This window comes from Lutra lutra, chromosome 17, assembly GCF_902655055.1.
Source record: "Lutra lutra chromosome 17, mLutLut1.2, whole genome shotgun sequence".
Taxonomy (NCBI): Eukaryota; Metazoa; Chordata; class Mammalia; order Carnivora; family Mustelidae; genus Lutra; species Lutra lutra.
Window position 1 is genome coordinate 18,775,187 of NC_062294.1, and position 13,552 is coordinate 18,788,738.

The 13,552-nt window shown below is 41.3% G+C and overlaps 2 protein-coding genes across 2 annotated transcripts in view; both read left to right on the plus strand.

Annotated features, from left to right (window-relative positions):
- The window catches only part of NAE1 (NEDD8 activating enzyme E1 subunit 1), a 28,544-nt gene extending 20,253 nt beyond the window's left edge, over positions 1-8,291 (plus strand). The window contains exons 16-20 of the mRNA XM_047710408.1: positions 2,184-2,270; positions 3,004-3,096; positions 6,048-6,162; positions 6,245-6,294; positions 8,054-8,291. Coding sequence (XP_047566364.1) covers positions 2,184-2,270; positions 3,004-3,096; positions 6,048-6,162; positions 6,245-6,294; positions 8,054-8,163 — 455 coding nt within the window. The 3' untranslated portion in view covers positions 8,164-8,291. The remainder of the gene's footprint in view (positions 1-2,183; positions 2,271-3,003; positions 3,097-6,047; positions 6,163-6,244; positions 6,295-8,053) is intronic.
- Positions 8,292-10,093: 1,802 nt separating this feature from the next.
- Positions 10,094-13,552, plus strand: part of TERB1 (telomere repeat binding bouquet formation protein 1) — a 49,330-nt gene continuing 45,871 nt past the window's right edge. Inside the window, 2 exon segments of the mRNA XM_047712114.1 lie at positions 10,094-10,345; positions 10,506-10,585. The gene's annotated coding sequence lies outside the window, so the exon portion shown is untranslated.

The window sequence follows — 13,552 nt, forward strand, 5'->3', positions numbered from 1 at the left end:
AATTAAAAATTTTCCATGGTCTCAGTGGTATAGATAAAAATTACTAAGAGTTGGTGTTTTTTTGCCTCATAATATAATAAAAGGAGAGGGTGTTTTAAGAGTGGGTCACAGATAGAGCTCATCTGTCTATGGCAGTGCTAAAAAGACATGAAGGTCAATTGAAAATTGTCATTAATATGGAATTATTTTTAGCTTATTACTTTTAAATAAATTGGGAAAGTTTTATCTGAAGACTTTGAACGTGAAGTCTTTTTTTTTTAATTTATTTTTTTTTTTTTAAGATTTATTTATTTATTTGACAGACAGAAATCACAAGGAGGCAGAGAGGCAGGCAGAGAGAGAGGAGGAAGCAGGCTCCCCGCGGAGCAGAGAGCCCGATTCGGGGCTCTATCCCAGGACCCTGATACCATGACCTGAGCCGAAGGCAGAGGCTTTAACCCACTGAGCCACCCAGGCGCCCCTGGACGTGAAGTCTTGAGTCACATGTGCATTGACAGTATTGTTTCAAATACTTTGATTTGGGGTGCCTGGGTGGCTCAATGGGTTGAGCCTCTGCCTTCAGCTCAGGTCGTGATCTCAGGGTCCTAGGATTGAGCCCGCATTGGACTCTCTGCTCTGCAGGGAGCCTGCTTGCCCCCCACCTCTGCCTGCCTCTCTGCCTACGTGTGATCTCTGTCAAATAAATAAAATCTTAAAAAAAAACACAAAAAACAAAACCAAATACTTTGGTTTGTGTTAAATGACTGATGGGGGCGCCTGGGTGGCTCAGTGGGTTAAAGCCTCTGCCTTCGTTTCGGCTCAGGTCATGATCCCAGGGTCCCGGGATCTAGCCCTACTTTGGGCTCTCTGCTCCACGGGGAGCCTGCTTCTTCCACTCTCTCTGCCCGCTTCTCTGCCTACTTGTGATCTCTGTCTGTCAAATAAATAAATAAAATCTTTAAAAAAAAAAATTAGTTTAAGAGGGACGCCTGAGTGGCTCAGTTGGTTAAGCATCAGCCTTTGGCCCACATCCTGATCCCAGGGTTCTGGGGTCCTGGGATCAGGCTCCGAGTCTGTTGGGCTTCCTGCTCAGTGGGGAGTCTGCTTCTCCCTCTGTGCTTTCTTCTTCTCTGTCTGTGCTCTCTCTCAAATAAATAAATAAAATCTTAAAAAAAAAAAAAAGAAAGAAAGCAAAGAAAAAACTAAGAGTAAGTTTAAGAATAATAAAATTTGTTTTATGTGCTGAGAATTTTTCCCTGTAGCTATTGCTCTTAACTTCTGCAAAAGTCTTTATTTTGTATGTTCCCCAGCCTTAAAATATATTTATCCATGTTCTTCCTTTAATGACTCTTCCATTGTGCTTGTTGAGGCTTAGTTTTAATGTTTTGTTTCACTACCAATCTTGCATCTTGTTTCTGCATTTGTGTTTGCTCTACTAGCTTATATGATACAAAATTAGAAGCTGGATGTTCAGTACTTGACAGTTAATTCTGTTCTCTCTACTTTGTGGTATGTTTGAAAATTTCCATAATACAAAGGTTTTTTTAAAGAAAGTTTTACAGGGGCACCTGGGTGGCTCAGTAGGTTAAAGCCTCTGCCTTTGGCTCAGGTCATGATCTCGGGGTCCTGGGATCGAGCCCTGCATCGGGCTCTCTGTTCAGCAGGGAGCCTGCTTCCCCCTCTCTCTCTGCCTGTCTCTCTGCCTACTTGTGATCTCTCTCTCTCTGTCAAATAAACAAAATCTTTAAAAAATTGATTAAAAAGATAAAGTTTTGCATATTTAAGTGTACAATATATATAATGCTCTCCATTAGGACTACTTATCCTTAATAATGATAAAAACAGCTATTCACTGAGTCTTATCAGGCATTGTGCTAGGTATGCACTTGCTACACTTGCACATTTGATCCACAGAACAGCTTTCAAAGGTGTAATATCCCCATTTTACAAATGAAAGCAAGCTCAGAGATTTGCCATCACCTCCTTACTCAGTGCTGAGCTGGTTGTACTGCCAAGGATATGAATTTCAGTTGATCTGTGCTCTAGTACCTTCTCTGCTAACCATTCAAGCCAAAGAGATATTTCTTCGGATTTCCATGTCTGTAAAGAGTACACACAGAATTCCCTGTTCTTAGAGTGACTTGTGATTTGGAATATTCACATGTCTTAACTGTTTTCTTCCATAATGTCTTTCTTGTTTTCAGGCACCAATTCTGCATTTCTTCGAGTGGTAAGATGTCGATCCTTAGCTGAAGAATATGGCTTGGATACAATTAACAAAGAGGAAATAGGTAAGTATAATAACCTTTTGATGCTAGGTTATTAATTTTAATTAAATTTAGAGATATAAATAAATATTTTATATTTTAATAGTAGTGAGTATATGATAATTGACAGGATAATGTAAATATTGTACTATAAATTTTATTCTATAAACCAAGAAGTAGTCATATTTCCAAATAGTCATAACTGCAAAATAAAAACTTAGTATATACATGAAATCTTACTTATTTATTTTAAAGATTTTATTATTTATTTGACAGAGATCACAAGTAGGCAGAGAGGCAGGCAGAGAGAGAGAGAGAGAGAGGAGGAAGCAGGCTCCCTGCTGAGCCGAGAGCCCAATGCGGGGCTTGATCCCAGGACCCTGGGATCATGACCTAAGCCGAAGGCAGAGGTTTTAACCCACTGAGTCATCACCCACGCTCCCCTACATGAAATCATATTTAGACTATTGAGTAAGTTGTGTGATATGAAGAAGAGCTAAAGTCAAAACATTACTACATTAATAGGGATTATGTGAGTAGCTGATAGTCCTTAAGAACACAGGGTTTGATCTTAAAATATCTCCCTCTCCCTTTATTTTACTATTATTTATCATTTTGTATTTTATTGTCACAAAATACTTAAATTTTGTGATCGAATTGCTTTGTATCCTGAAGCTTGAGTATATAGTAAATTCAGTTCTACATTGTTTTTATGTAATGAATTACCCAAGTTATATGAATTGTTTTTCCCTTTCAGTTTCCAGCATGGACAATCCAGATAATGAGATAGTATTATATTTAATGTTACGGGCTGTTGATAGATTTCATAAACAACATGGTCGATATCCAGGTAAGAATAGTTGTCTCCTTATCATATACAATAAAGTCTTGAATAAATAATTAAATTGAATTAAATCTTAAAGTTTCTTGGGTGTTCTTGGGGTGTTTATAGTAGTGGTGCTTGAATTTTACACTGTAAGCAGTTTACACTACTTCAGGTCAGTGAGAAAATACCATTTGTTTTTTAAGTGTAAGTATTTGCAAATAATGGTTTGTTGTTGTTTTTTTTAAGATTTTAAAAAATTTATTTGACAGAGAGAAACATAGCAAGAGAGGGAATACAAACAAGGGGAGTGGAAGAGGGAGAGGCAGGCTTCCCAGCAAGCAGGGAGCCCAATGCAGGGCTCAGTCTCAGGACACTGGGATCATGACCCGAGACGAAAGCAGACACCTAACGACTGAGCCACTCAGGCGCCCTGCGAATAATGTTTGATTCTTAACTATTACAGGGAAATGTTGGTTGAGTGCATATAGAATAAAACTTTTTCTTTTTTTGGCAGAGTTGGTGGGACGGAGCAGAGGGAATGGGAGAGAGAGAATCTTAAGCAGGCTCCACGCCCATCACAGAACCCTACTCAGGGCTCTATCTCACAACCCTGAGCTGAAATCAAGAGTCGGACACTTAACCGACTGAGCTACCCAGGTGCCCCTAGAATAAAACTTGTTTTTCTGTCAGGTTCCATAGTTTACTTCTAAGACTCAGACTGAGTTTAATTTAGTGGAATGGGAAAGCTATAAGAAGCATGCCAGTGACTTGAATTCAGAACTCTGAAGATGTAGGGATTTCTTTGCTCAGAATCTATTTTTTTGGTCTGTAAATGTAGTTAATTGGAGAATTGGCATAATCTCAAAGATCTTCAGTTGCCTGGAATATTTTTGTTAAGATGATAATTTTAATTGTGCCGTATTATTGCATAGCAGCACATTTTAGGAGTATCATAAAACCTGCTGCCCCAATTGATGTAGTATGCCCACTGAGTTACAGTCTTAATGAGCAAGTGTACCAGAAGAAAGCAAAGGAATAAACACCAAATATGTATTACTTTATGTGTATTGTTTGATAGCTTGTATTTTTGGTTTACTGCATAACAAACCATCCCAAAACTTAGTAGTTTATTTATTTTTTTTTTCAAAGAATTTATTTATTTATGTGACAGAGAGAGCACAAGCAGGCAGAGAGGCAGGCAGAGAGAGAGGAGGAAGCAGGCTCCCTGCTGAGCAGAGAGCCCGATGTGGGGCTCGATCCCAGGACTCTGAGATCATGACCTGAGCCGAAGGCAGCAGCTTAACCCACTGAGCCACCCAGGTGCCCCATCAAAACTTAGTAGTTTAAAACAATAAATTATTATCTTGTAATTTGTGAATTGGCTGGGCTCAGGCAGTTCTTGCTGGGGAGAGGGGGCACTCTTGTTGTGTGACACCTGGGGCTGGGATCATTCTGAAGGCTTGACTGAGCTAGACATCCAAGAAGACATTTTCACTGTGACTAGCATGTTAGTTTGAACAGCTGGAACTGCTTGGCGGTTGGTCAGACTTCTCTCTCCATGGCTAACTGGGGCTTCCTTTTAGTGTTGTATTCCTAGGGCAGACTTCTTACATGATGGCTGGCTTTCCCAAAGTTAACATTCCAAAAGACCTAGGTGGAACATACAAAGCTTTTTATGAGTTAGCCTTAGAAGTCATACAGCATCACTTATGCTATGTTCTATTGGCTTCATAGGGCCAGTTTAGATTAAGACTGGAAGGGGACTATGTGAGGGCACAAAGGAATGTTCATTGGGGAGCCATCTTGGGAGACTAGCTACCACATAGAGCATAGGCTTTGGAGTTGAACCTAGCTTCAGATCTAAGTTCTGTCACTTACTATCTCTTGATCATGGGTGAGTCACTGTTTCCAAGTCTGTTTTCTCACTTCTGGAATGGCAATAATAGTGTCTACCTACTCTTGGATTTAAGGATTACGCAGGTGATGTATGAAAATCACTTAGCATACTACATGGCACCTTGTAAGTATTCAATAAAGGCTTGGTATTATTATTATTAGGAAGAGTAGTGATGGTTTTTAAACCAGAAGGGCTAAAAAATATTATTTGTTTTAGTAACTTTTTAATATTACAGCAGTTGTGTTCTTCCTTCCAGCAGTAATAATAGCTTGCCTTTGGAGACATACTATAATCATAAGCATAAGCACTGCCCAGGCCCATATCCCAGTTTTGCTACTTAGGAGCTAAGTAACTCAGCCAAATAACTTCATCTGTCTGTGCCTCAGTTTTCTCACCTATAAATGGAGATAATAATAGTACCTACTTCATAGAGTTGTTATGAGGATTAACTCAATTTATATGGTACTTAGAACACTGTCCAGCATTTACTAATGCTCAATAAATGTTACCTATTATAGCTTTATGTCTTCTGTGTCATTTAATCTTCTGGAGATGAATAATAAACACCATAATTTTTATAAGCACCATTATTTTTTAGTAGGTTGGGAGGGGCAGAAGGATAGGGAAAGAGAATCTTAAGCAGGCGCCATGCCCATTGCAGAGCCTGATGTGGAGCTTGATCTCAAGATCCTGAGATCATGACCTGAGCCAAAATCAAGAGTTGGATGCTTAATGACTGAGCTACCAAGGCATCCCAAGCACCATAATTTTTATACAGAGTATAAATGGGACATCACTTTCTTATGCATTCAGTTCTCTGTCAAATAATTACTGAGCACCAAGGATGTGTCAGATAGGTTTCTAGATAATGGGTATAGAACAGTAAACAAAGCAGACTTATCAAACTTGAATTTTTAATAGGTTTCAGATGGTTTCTTTGATTGTTACAGCTTTGTGATAGTTGTAAATATCATACCTTACTATTTTGACTAGGACACCTAAAACGGGATTTAGAAAAGTAGGTGCCATTGGTTTTTAAATTTTATTAATGAAAATTAATCCATATATTTATTTTTAGGGGTATCTAACTACCAAGTTGAAGAAGATATAGGAAAGCTGAAGACTTGTCTCACTGGCTTCCTTCAGGAATATGGATTATCTGTAATGGTGAAAGATGACTATGTCCATGAATTGTGAGTATTTTTTAGGGCATAGGAGAAATAATACCTGTCTTATAAGGCTAATCTAAGTTCATGTCTCCATCTTTTTCTGTAGTTGCCGATACGGAGCTGCTGAGCCACACACCGTTGCTGCATTCTTAGGGGGTGAGTTCCATAGATCCCAGAGATGAGAAGACTGGCATCTCTGGCAACACAGTACAGTTAGGAAGTTTTGTTTTCTGAGCAGTTTTAACTAGGGAAGTCACTGACACAGGATGTTGTGTTGTTTAGGTTATTTTACTTGTCTCTCTGCTTTCCATCTCCCACTGCTGTCCATCTTAAAGTGAAGAGTCATCTTTCTAAAGCACAGCTCTGATCATGTGTCTTACTTAACTGACCCACAAGCATACTACAGTAATCTTCAGAAAACAAGTGCAGAGTCCCTGATTTGACATTAAAAACACACCATGTTCTGGTTCCATTCAGCCTTTCTGGCCTTGTTTTTTTTTTGAGTTATTTCCTTTTCCCAGAGACATGCCCTTTTATTTCCTGCTCCTTCAATCCTTAACCCTCAGGGTCCATTTGCCTTAAATCTCCCTATTTCTTGCATGTCTAAAATCTACCTGTTCTTCAAGGCCATATGAAAATTAGCATCTCTTTCATAAAAATGCCCTGGAGGCCTGAACTCCAAGGTCAGGGCCAGGGCACCTAGTTTCTGGTGAGGCCTGTCTGTGGCTTGTAGGTGGCTACTCTCTTGCTGTGTGCCATTATATAACATTGTCTTTGTTCAGGGAGGGGAGGTCAGATGGGATACTTACCTGGGCACTAAACCCATCATGAGGGCCCTATCCCATGACTCTCTACCTCCCAAAGACTCCCATCTTAGTCTCCAAATACCATCACATTAGGTATTAAGGATTTAACATGAATTTTTAGGCCATTCCGTTCAGTCCATAATGTGTTCTGTATTCTATGGGATATTGTTATATTCCATTTCTTTCAGGTCTTTGTTTAAGCGTTAATCTTCCCTGTGTGAGGCCATTTCTGACTCCGCAGTTTAAAACTGAGTCACTCCTTTTGCACTCATATATATCCCCCTTTCTTGCTTTTTCTCCTTAGCACTTAGAGTCATTTGACTTATTATACATTTTACTTATTTGTAAATTACCTCTCCCTTATTACTAAAAAGTAAGATCCATGAAGTCAAGGATGTATATCTTTTGTTCTTTATACCTAGTGCCTAGAAGAGTATTTTGTACGTAATATAATAATATAATATAATAATAATAATATAATAACATTTCAATTAATGTTTGTGAAAGATGAAGCCTCATATTATAATAGGTGAAGAATTTTTTTCCCTGTAGTTTTTTTGCTTTTTCTACTGTTTGCTTTGATTAGTTACTCAAAACTTGTTACTGTATAAGACTGTTACTGAGTATAGCAGCCTGGTGGTGTTTAGTATAGGTTGTTTCCAAAGTACAGGTGTATTTAGAACAAATATACCATTATCCCTGTCTTACTAAAGTAAAGTAGGCACAGGGTAAAATATAAGGGTGGTCTTTGAGACTCTTTTCTGTCTATATGTATTTTTTTAAAAAGCACTACTATCATCCATACTGCTCTTTTGACTTTACTTAAAATATCAACCATTCAAAACCACCATAATATTTCATTCTTTTAAATTGTGGCATAATATCCCAAAGTGAATGTATAGGACAACATTTTAAGTTCCTGTAATAATAGTTAAAAAAAATTACAGTCCTTGATTTTGATATGATTCGGTAAGCTATGCCTGTTTTGGCTTATTTTTAAACACTTTTGCCTTTGGAAAGGAAAGGTTTTCTTTACAGAATTGAATATTTTTTATATAACTTGAAATTTACCTTTTTCAAAGCTTTGCCTTTCTCCTTTTTCCTTGCAGGAGCTGCTGCTCAGGAGGTTATCAAAATAATCACTAAGCAATTTGTAATTTTTAATAATACTTATATTTATAGTGGCATGTCACAGACTTCAGCAACTTTCCAGTTGTAGAATAAGCACCCTTATGTAGTGTTAATGATTTGAACTGTAATTGCCTTCAAGTTGTGCTCTAGTCTGTATAATTCTGTTAAGGGAGGATTGTTAAATGTTTCCTTAATAAACATTTTTCTCATTTGTAATAATGTAGTCTTTTCCTTTGTGGGCTAAGGGGAAAGGAAGCAGTCGTTTTCTCAAAGAATAAAAGCTATCCACTTTTTTTTTTTTAAGATTTTTATTTATTTATTTGACAGAGATCACAAGTAGGCAGAAAGGCAGGCAGAGAGAGGGGGAAGCAGGCTCCCCGCCGAGCAGAGAGCCCGACGTGGGGCTTGATCTCAGCACCCTGGGATCATGAACTGAGCTGAAGGCAGAGGTTTTAACCCACTGAGCCACCCAGGCGCCCCAAGCTATCCACTTTTAATTGAGTTCATTATTTCTGGCTTGCTAATTCAAGCTTACTTATAAAAATCTCTTGTGGGGTGCCTGGTTGGCTCAGTCTGTAGAGCATCCAACTCTTGATCTCTGGATTATAGGTTCAAGCCCCACCTTGGGTATAGAGTTTACTTAAAAATAAAATCTTAAAAAAAAAAAAAATCTCTTGGGGCGCCTGGGTGCCTCAGTGGCTTAAGCCTCTGCGTTCCGTTCGGGTTGTAATCTTGGGGTCCTGGGATCGAGCCCCCCATCGGGCTCTCTGCTCAGCAGGGAGCCTGCTTCCCCCCTCTCTCTGCCTGCCTCCCCCCTCTCTCTGCCTGCCTCTCTGCCTACTTGTGATCTCTGTCAAATAAATAAAATCTTTTTTTTTTTTAAAGATTTTATTTATTTATTTGACAGAGAGAGATCACAAGTAGACAGAGAGGCAGGCAGAGAGAGAGAGAGAGGGAAGCAGGCTCCCTGCCGAGCAGAGAGCCCGATGCGGGCCTCGATCCCAGGACCCTGAGATCATGACCTGAGCCGAAGGCAGCGGCTTAACCCACTGAGCCACCCAGGCGCCCAATAAAATCTTTTTTTAAAAAAAATCTCTTATGTTGCATTAGAAACGGCTTAAAATAGGCTCTTTTTTTTTTTTTTTTCTTACAGTCTTAAATAATGAATTTAAGCCATGCGTAGATTTTAGCTATGGACATCTTAGGACCATCACTATTTGAAAAGACAAATATTTGAGGTTTTTTTTTTTTTTTAAGATTTTTATTTACTTATTTGACAGACACACAGTGAGAGAGGAAACACAAACAGGGGGAGTAGGAGAGGGAGAAGCAAGCTTCCCACTTTCCGCTGAGCAGGGCCCCAACGGAGGTGGGAGGAGTAGTGCGGCTCAATCCCAGAACCCCGGGATCATGACCCGAGCCGAAGGCAGACAGACGCCCCAAATGTTTCAGTTTTATTAGAAAACAAGGATAGGAAGCTTGGGAGAGAAGAATAAGGTTAGGCTTGGTGCTCAGATGGCCTCTTAACCCATGCTGTGCCCTGCAGCCACAGTCCCCAAACCAGCCTCATCCACCCAAAGCCTGCTCTCCTGACTCCCTGTTGCCAACGCCCCTCTGCAAAGAAAGCCCTAAAAACTGCGGGCCATCAGGTCATAGGATTTCCCATTTACGTTGTGACTTTCCACCCCTAAAAGATACTGCATCCACCCTTTTCACACCCGGTACCCGCTTTGAAAACATCAGGGAGCGGCGGTCGTTAGAGGAACACGGGTTCCGGCGAGGTGGGGGTGGCAGGAAGTCCCGCCCCACGGAAGTGGGCCCGTCGCGTTGGGCGGGAAACCGAGTCGAGCGTCGCTGTAAGCTGGCAGCGAGGGAGAAAGGGCTGAAGCACAGCGCGCTGCGACTTGAGGGTAAAGGCCACGGCCTCTGCTCCCTGAGCGTTCGGATCCTGCCCGGGTCCCGCCCCGGAACCAGGCTGTGGCCTCTTGTGGAAGGTGGGCCGCCGCGGGTAGGCTGGGGTCCGCCCTCACACCCGCTGGGATGCGGGACCCCCCCGGCTATTACCCTTCCCGCTGACTTTAGGGGGTGGATTGAGCTGGCGGGAACTGGTCTTCGTGAGGAGCAACAGACCCCGGCTGCAGTCCCCACAGCACCTGGTGGCAGAAAGAGAATTGTCACGTACCATGTAGTCCAGCGTGTGGAGCCCACAGAGTTTCCAACCCCGATTGTACTTGAGAATCCCCCCGGGTCTCTCGCCGCTTGATTCTGGTGTATGGGAGGGGTGGGGAGCCAGTGGTGGGGCCCTTTATCAGACGGGGGGTTGGGGCGGGCAGCGTGGGCTGCAGCACTTGAGGGGCGGCCCCTCGCTGCTGGTGAATCGCCGGGATCCGGCGTGTCTCGCGCCTTTAACCAGCATCCCGTCCTTGGCAGGAGCTGGAGAGCCCTGGTCTGAGAAGAGAGGGCCTGGGGAAGACCTCTGTTCTTCAAAAGGCGATCTCCCAGCCCTTTAGGTGAGCTGGGACTTGGTGTCAATGAATGCAAACTGGGGAAATGGGGTGGAGGTAGCCTTTCTTCCTTGGAAAGATCAGGCGTCGCCCACCTGTGCAAACCCGGAAGCGGTGATGAGGGTTGAGGCGAAACAGCTGTTCCGGTCTACTGAGTCTGGCAATGTACATGTAGTGTGAACTCACTCCTGGTACCCTCAGCTCGTTTTCTTTTCTTTCTTTTTTTTTTTTTTTTTAAAGATTTTATTTATTTTTTCGACAGAGAGAAATCACAAGTAGGCAGAGAGGCAGGCAGAGAGAGAGGAGGAAGCAGGCTCCCTGCTGAGCAGAAAGCCCGATGCGGGGCTCGAACCCAGGACCTGGGATCATGACCTGAGCCGAAGGCAGCGGCTTAACCCACTGAGCCACCCAGGCGCCCCCTCAGCTCGTTTTCTGCACCTGTTATTTCTCAGTCTATTTAAACTATTGTAACAGCTAATTTATTTGCATTCTGGGCCTTTCTCCCAAGCTTCTCTTACTGTAAGGAAGTTTTCTGCATGTATGAATCCAAGCTCGATCATCCTGATAGTGCCCTCTTAGGATTGTTCTAAAAACTAAAAAGATAGTATTTATAAGGTTTACAGAATGCAGCACTTGCCTATGATAGGACTTGAATGTTAGATTTTTATTATTATAAAAATTGTAAAAATAGGGGCATCTGGTTGGCTCAGTGGGTTAAAGCCTCTGCCTTTGGGTCAGGTAATGATCCCAGGGTCCTGGGATCGAGCCCCAGTGTCGGGCTCTCTCCGGGTGGGGAGCCTGCTCTCCTGCTTCCCTCTTGGCCTACTTGTGATCTCTGTCTGTCAAATAAATAAATAGTCTTTTAAAAAATTGTAAAAATAGAAAAAAGTGGTATAAGACCCCATAGAACTACCAGCTAAAGACAAGTGTTAATATGATATTTTCTATGTGGTTTTATTTTATGTTTGCCTCTACATAATGGGGATCATGCTGTAGGTAAAAGTTTGAGCCTTGTTCTTTTAGATTAATTGTAGCATAAGCATTTTGCCTTGTTATTAAACATTTCAAGTAAATATCAGTATTCTTGTAACAGTAGCCTGTGAATGTACCATAACGTACCTAACCATTCTTTTCTTTTTTTTTAGGATTTTATTTATTTATTTGACAGAGATAGAGAGAGAGCACAAGCAGAAAGAGCAGCAGGGAGAGGGAGAAGCAGACTCTTTGTGAAACAGGGAGCCCGATGAAGGGCTTGGTCCCAGGAACCTAGGATCATGACCTGACCCAAAAGCAGCTGCTTAACTTACTGAGTCTCCAGAGACTCCCCCACTATTTAAAAAAAATTTTTTTTAGATTTTTATTTATTTATTTGACAGAGATCACAAGTAGGCAGAAAGGCAGGCAGAGAGAGAGAGAGGAGGAAGCAGGCTCCCTGCAGAGCAGAGAGCCCGATGTGGGGCTCGATCCCAGAACCCTGGGATCATGACCTGAGCCAAAGGCAGAGGCTTAACCCACTGAACCACCCCGGCGCCCCCCAACTATTTTTTTAATGGAATATCTAAGTTTAAAAAAAGGGGGCAAAACTGTATATATTTATATATTACCTTATAAAAGATTGTCACATTATTTTTTTGGTTATTTCTATTCTGGGAATGAGAAAAAAATAGAAAGGATAAGTAGCTATCTCCCTTTAACCATATAGTGTTGGAGTAAGTAAGAATTCTAGAGTTCTATGAGTCCTGATGACTCTAAGAAGTTAATTGGACTCTGATAGATTTTTTTTTTTTCAGTTTAGCATATGAGATGCCATATCAGGGTTGCTGGTTATTTTAAAAATTCTTCTAACAAGTGATATATAAACAAAATTTTTAGCTTAACAGTAGAATGCTGTGTTGAAAAAAACATAAGTTTTTAGAAAAATAAATTTTTTAAGATTTTTTATTTATTTATTCGAGAGAGAGAGAGAGCATGGAAAGAGGGAGGGTCAGAGGGAGAAGCAAACTCCCCGCTGAGCAGGGATCCTGATGTGGGACTTAATCTCAGGACTCCAGGATCATGACCTGAGCTGAAGGTAGTTGCTTAACCAACTGAGCCACCCAGGGATCCAAAAAATAAATTTTTTTTTTCTAGCTAGTTTTATTTTTTATTTTCTTATTTTTTGTAAACATGTAATATATTTTTATCCCCAGGGGTACAGGTCTGTGAATCGCCAGGTTTACACACTTCACAGGACTCACCATAGCACATACCCTCCCCAATGTCCATAACCCCACCTCTCTTCTCCCAATCCCCCCTTCCCCCAGCAACCCTCAGTTTGTTTTGTGAGATTAAGAGTCACTTATGGTTTGTCTCCCTCCCAATCCCATCTTGTTTCATTTATTCTTCTCCTACCCCCTTAACCCCCCATGTTGCATCTCCACTTCCTCATATCAGGGAGATCATATGATAGTTGTCTTTCTCCGATTGACTTATTTCGCTAAGCATGATACTCTCTAGTTCCATCCACGTTGTCGCAAATGGCAAGATTTCATTTCTTTTGATGGCTGCATAGTATTCCATTGTGTAAACATACCAAATCTTCTTTATCCATTTATCTGTTGATGGACATCTAGGTTCTTTCCATAGTTTGGCTATTGTAGACATTGCTGCTATAAACATTCGGGTGCACGTGCCCCTTCGGATCACTACGTTTGTATCTTTAGGGTAAATACCCAGCAGTGCAATTGCTGGGTCATAGGGTAGTTCTATTTTCAACATTTTGAGGAACCTCCATACTGTTTTCCAGAGTGGTTGCACCAGCTTGCATTCCCACCAACAGTGTAGGAGGGTTCCCCTTTCTCCGCATCCTCGCCAGCATCTGTCATTTCCTGACTTGTTAATTTTAGCCATTCTGACTGGTGTGAGGTGATATCTCATTGTGGTTTTGATTTGTATTTCCCTGATGCCGAGTGATATGGAGCACTTTTTCATGTG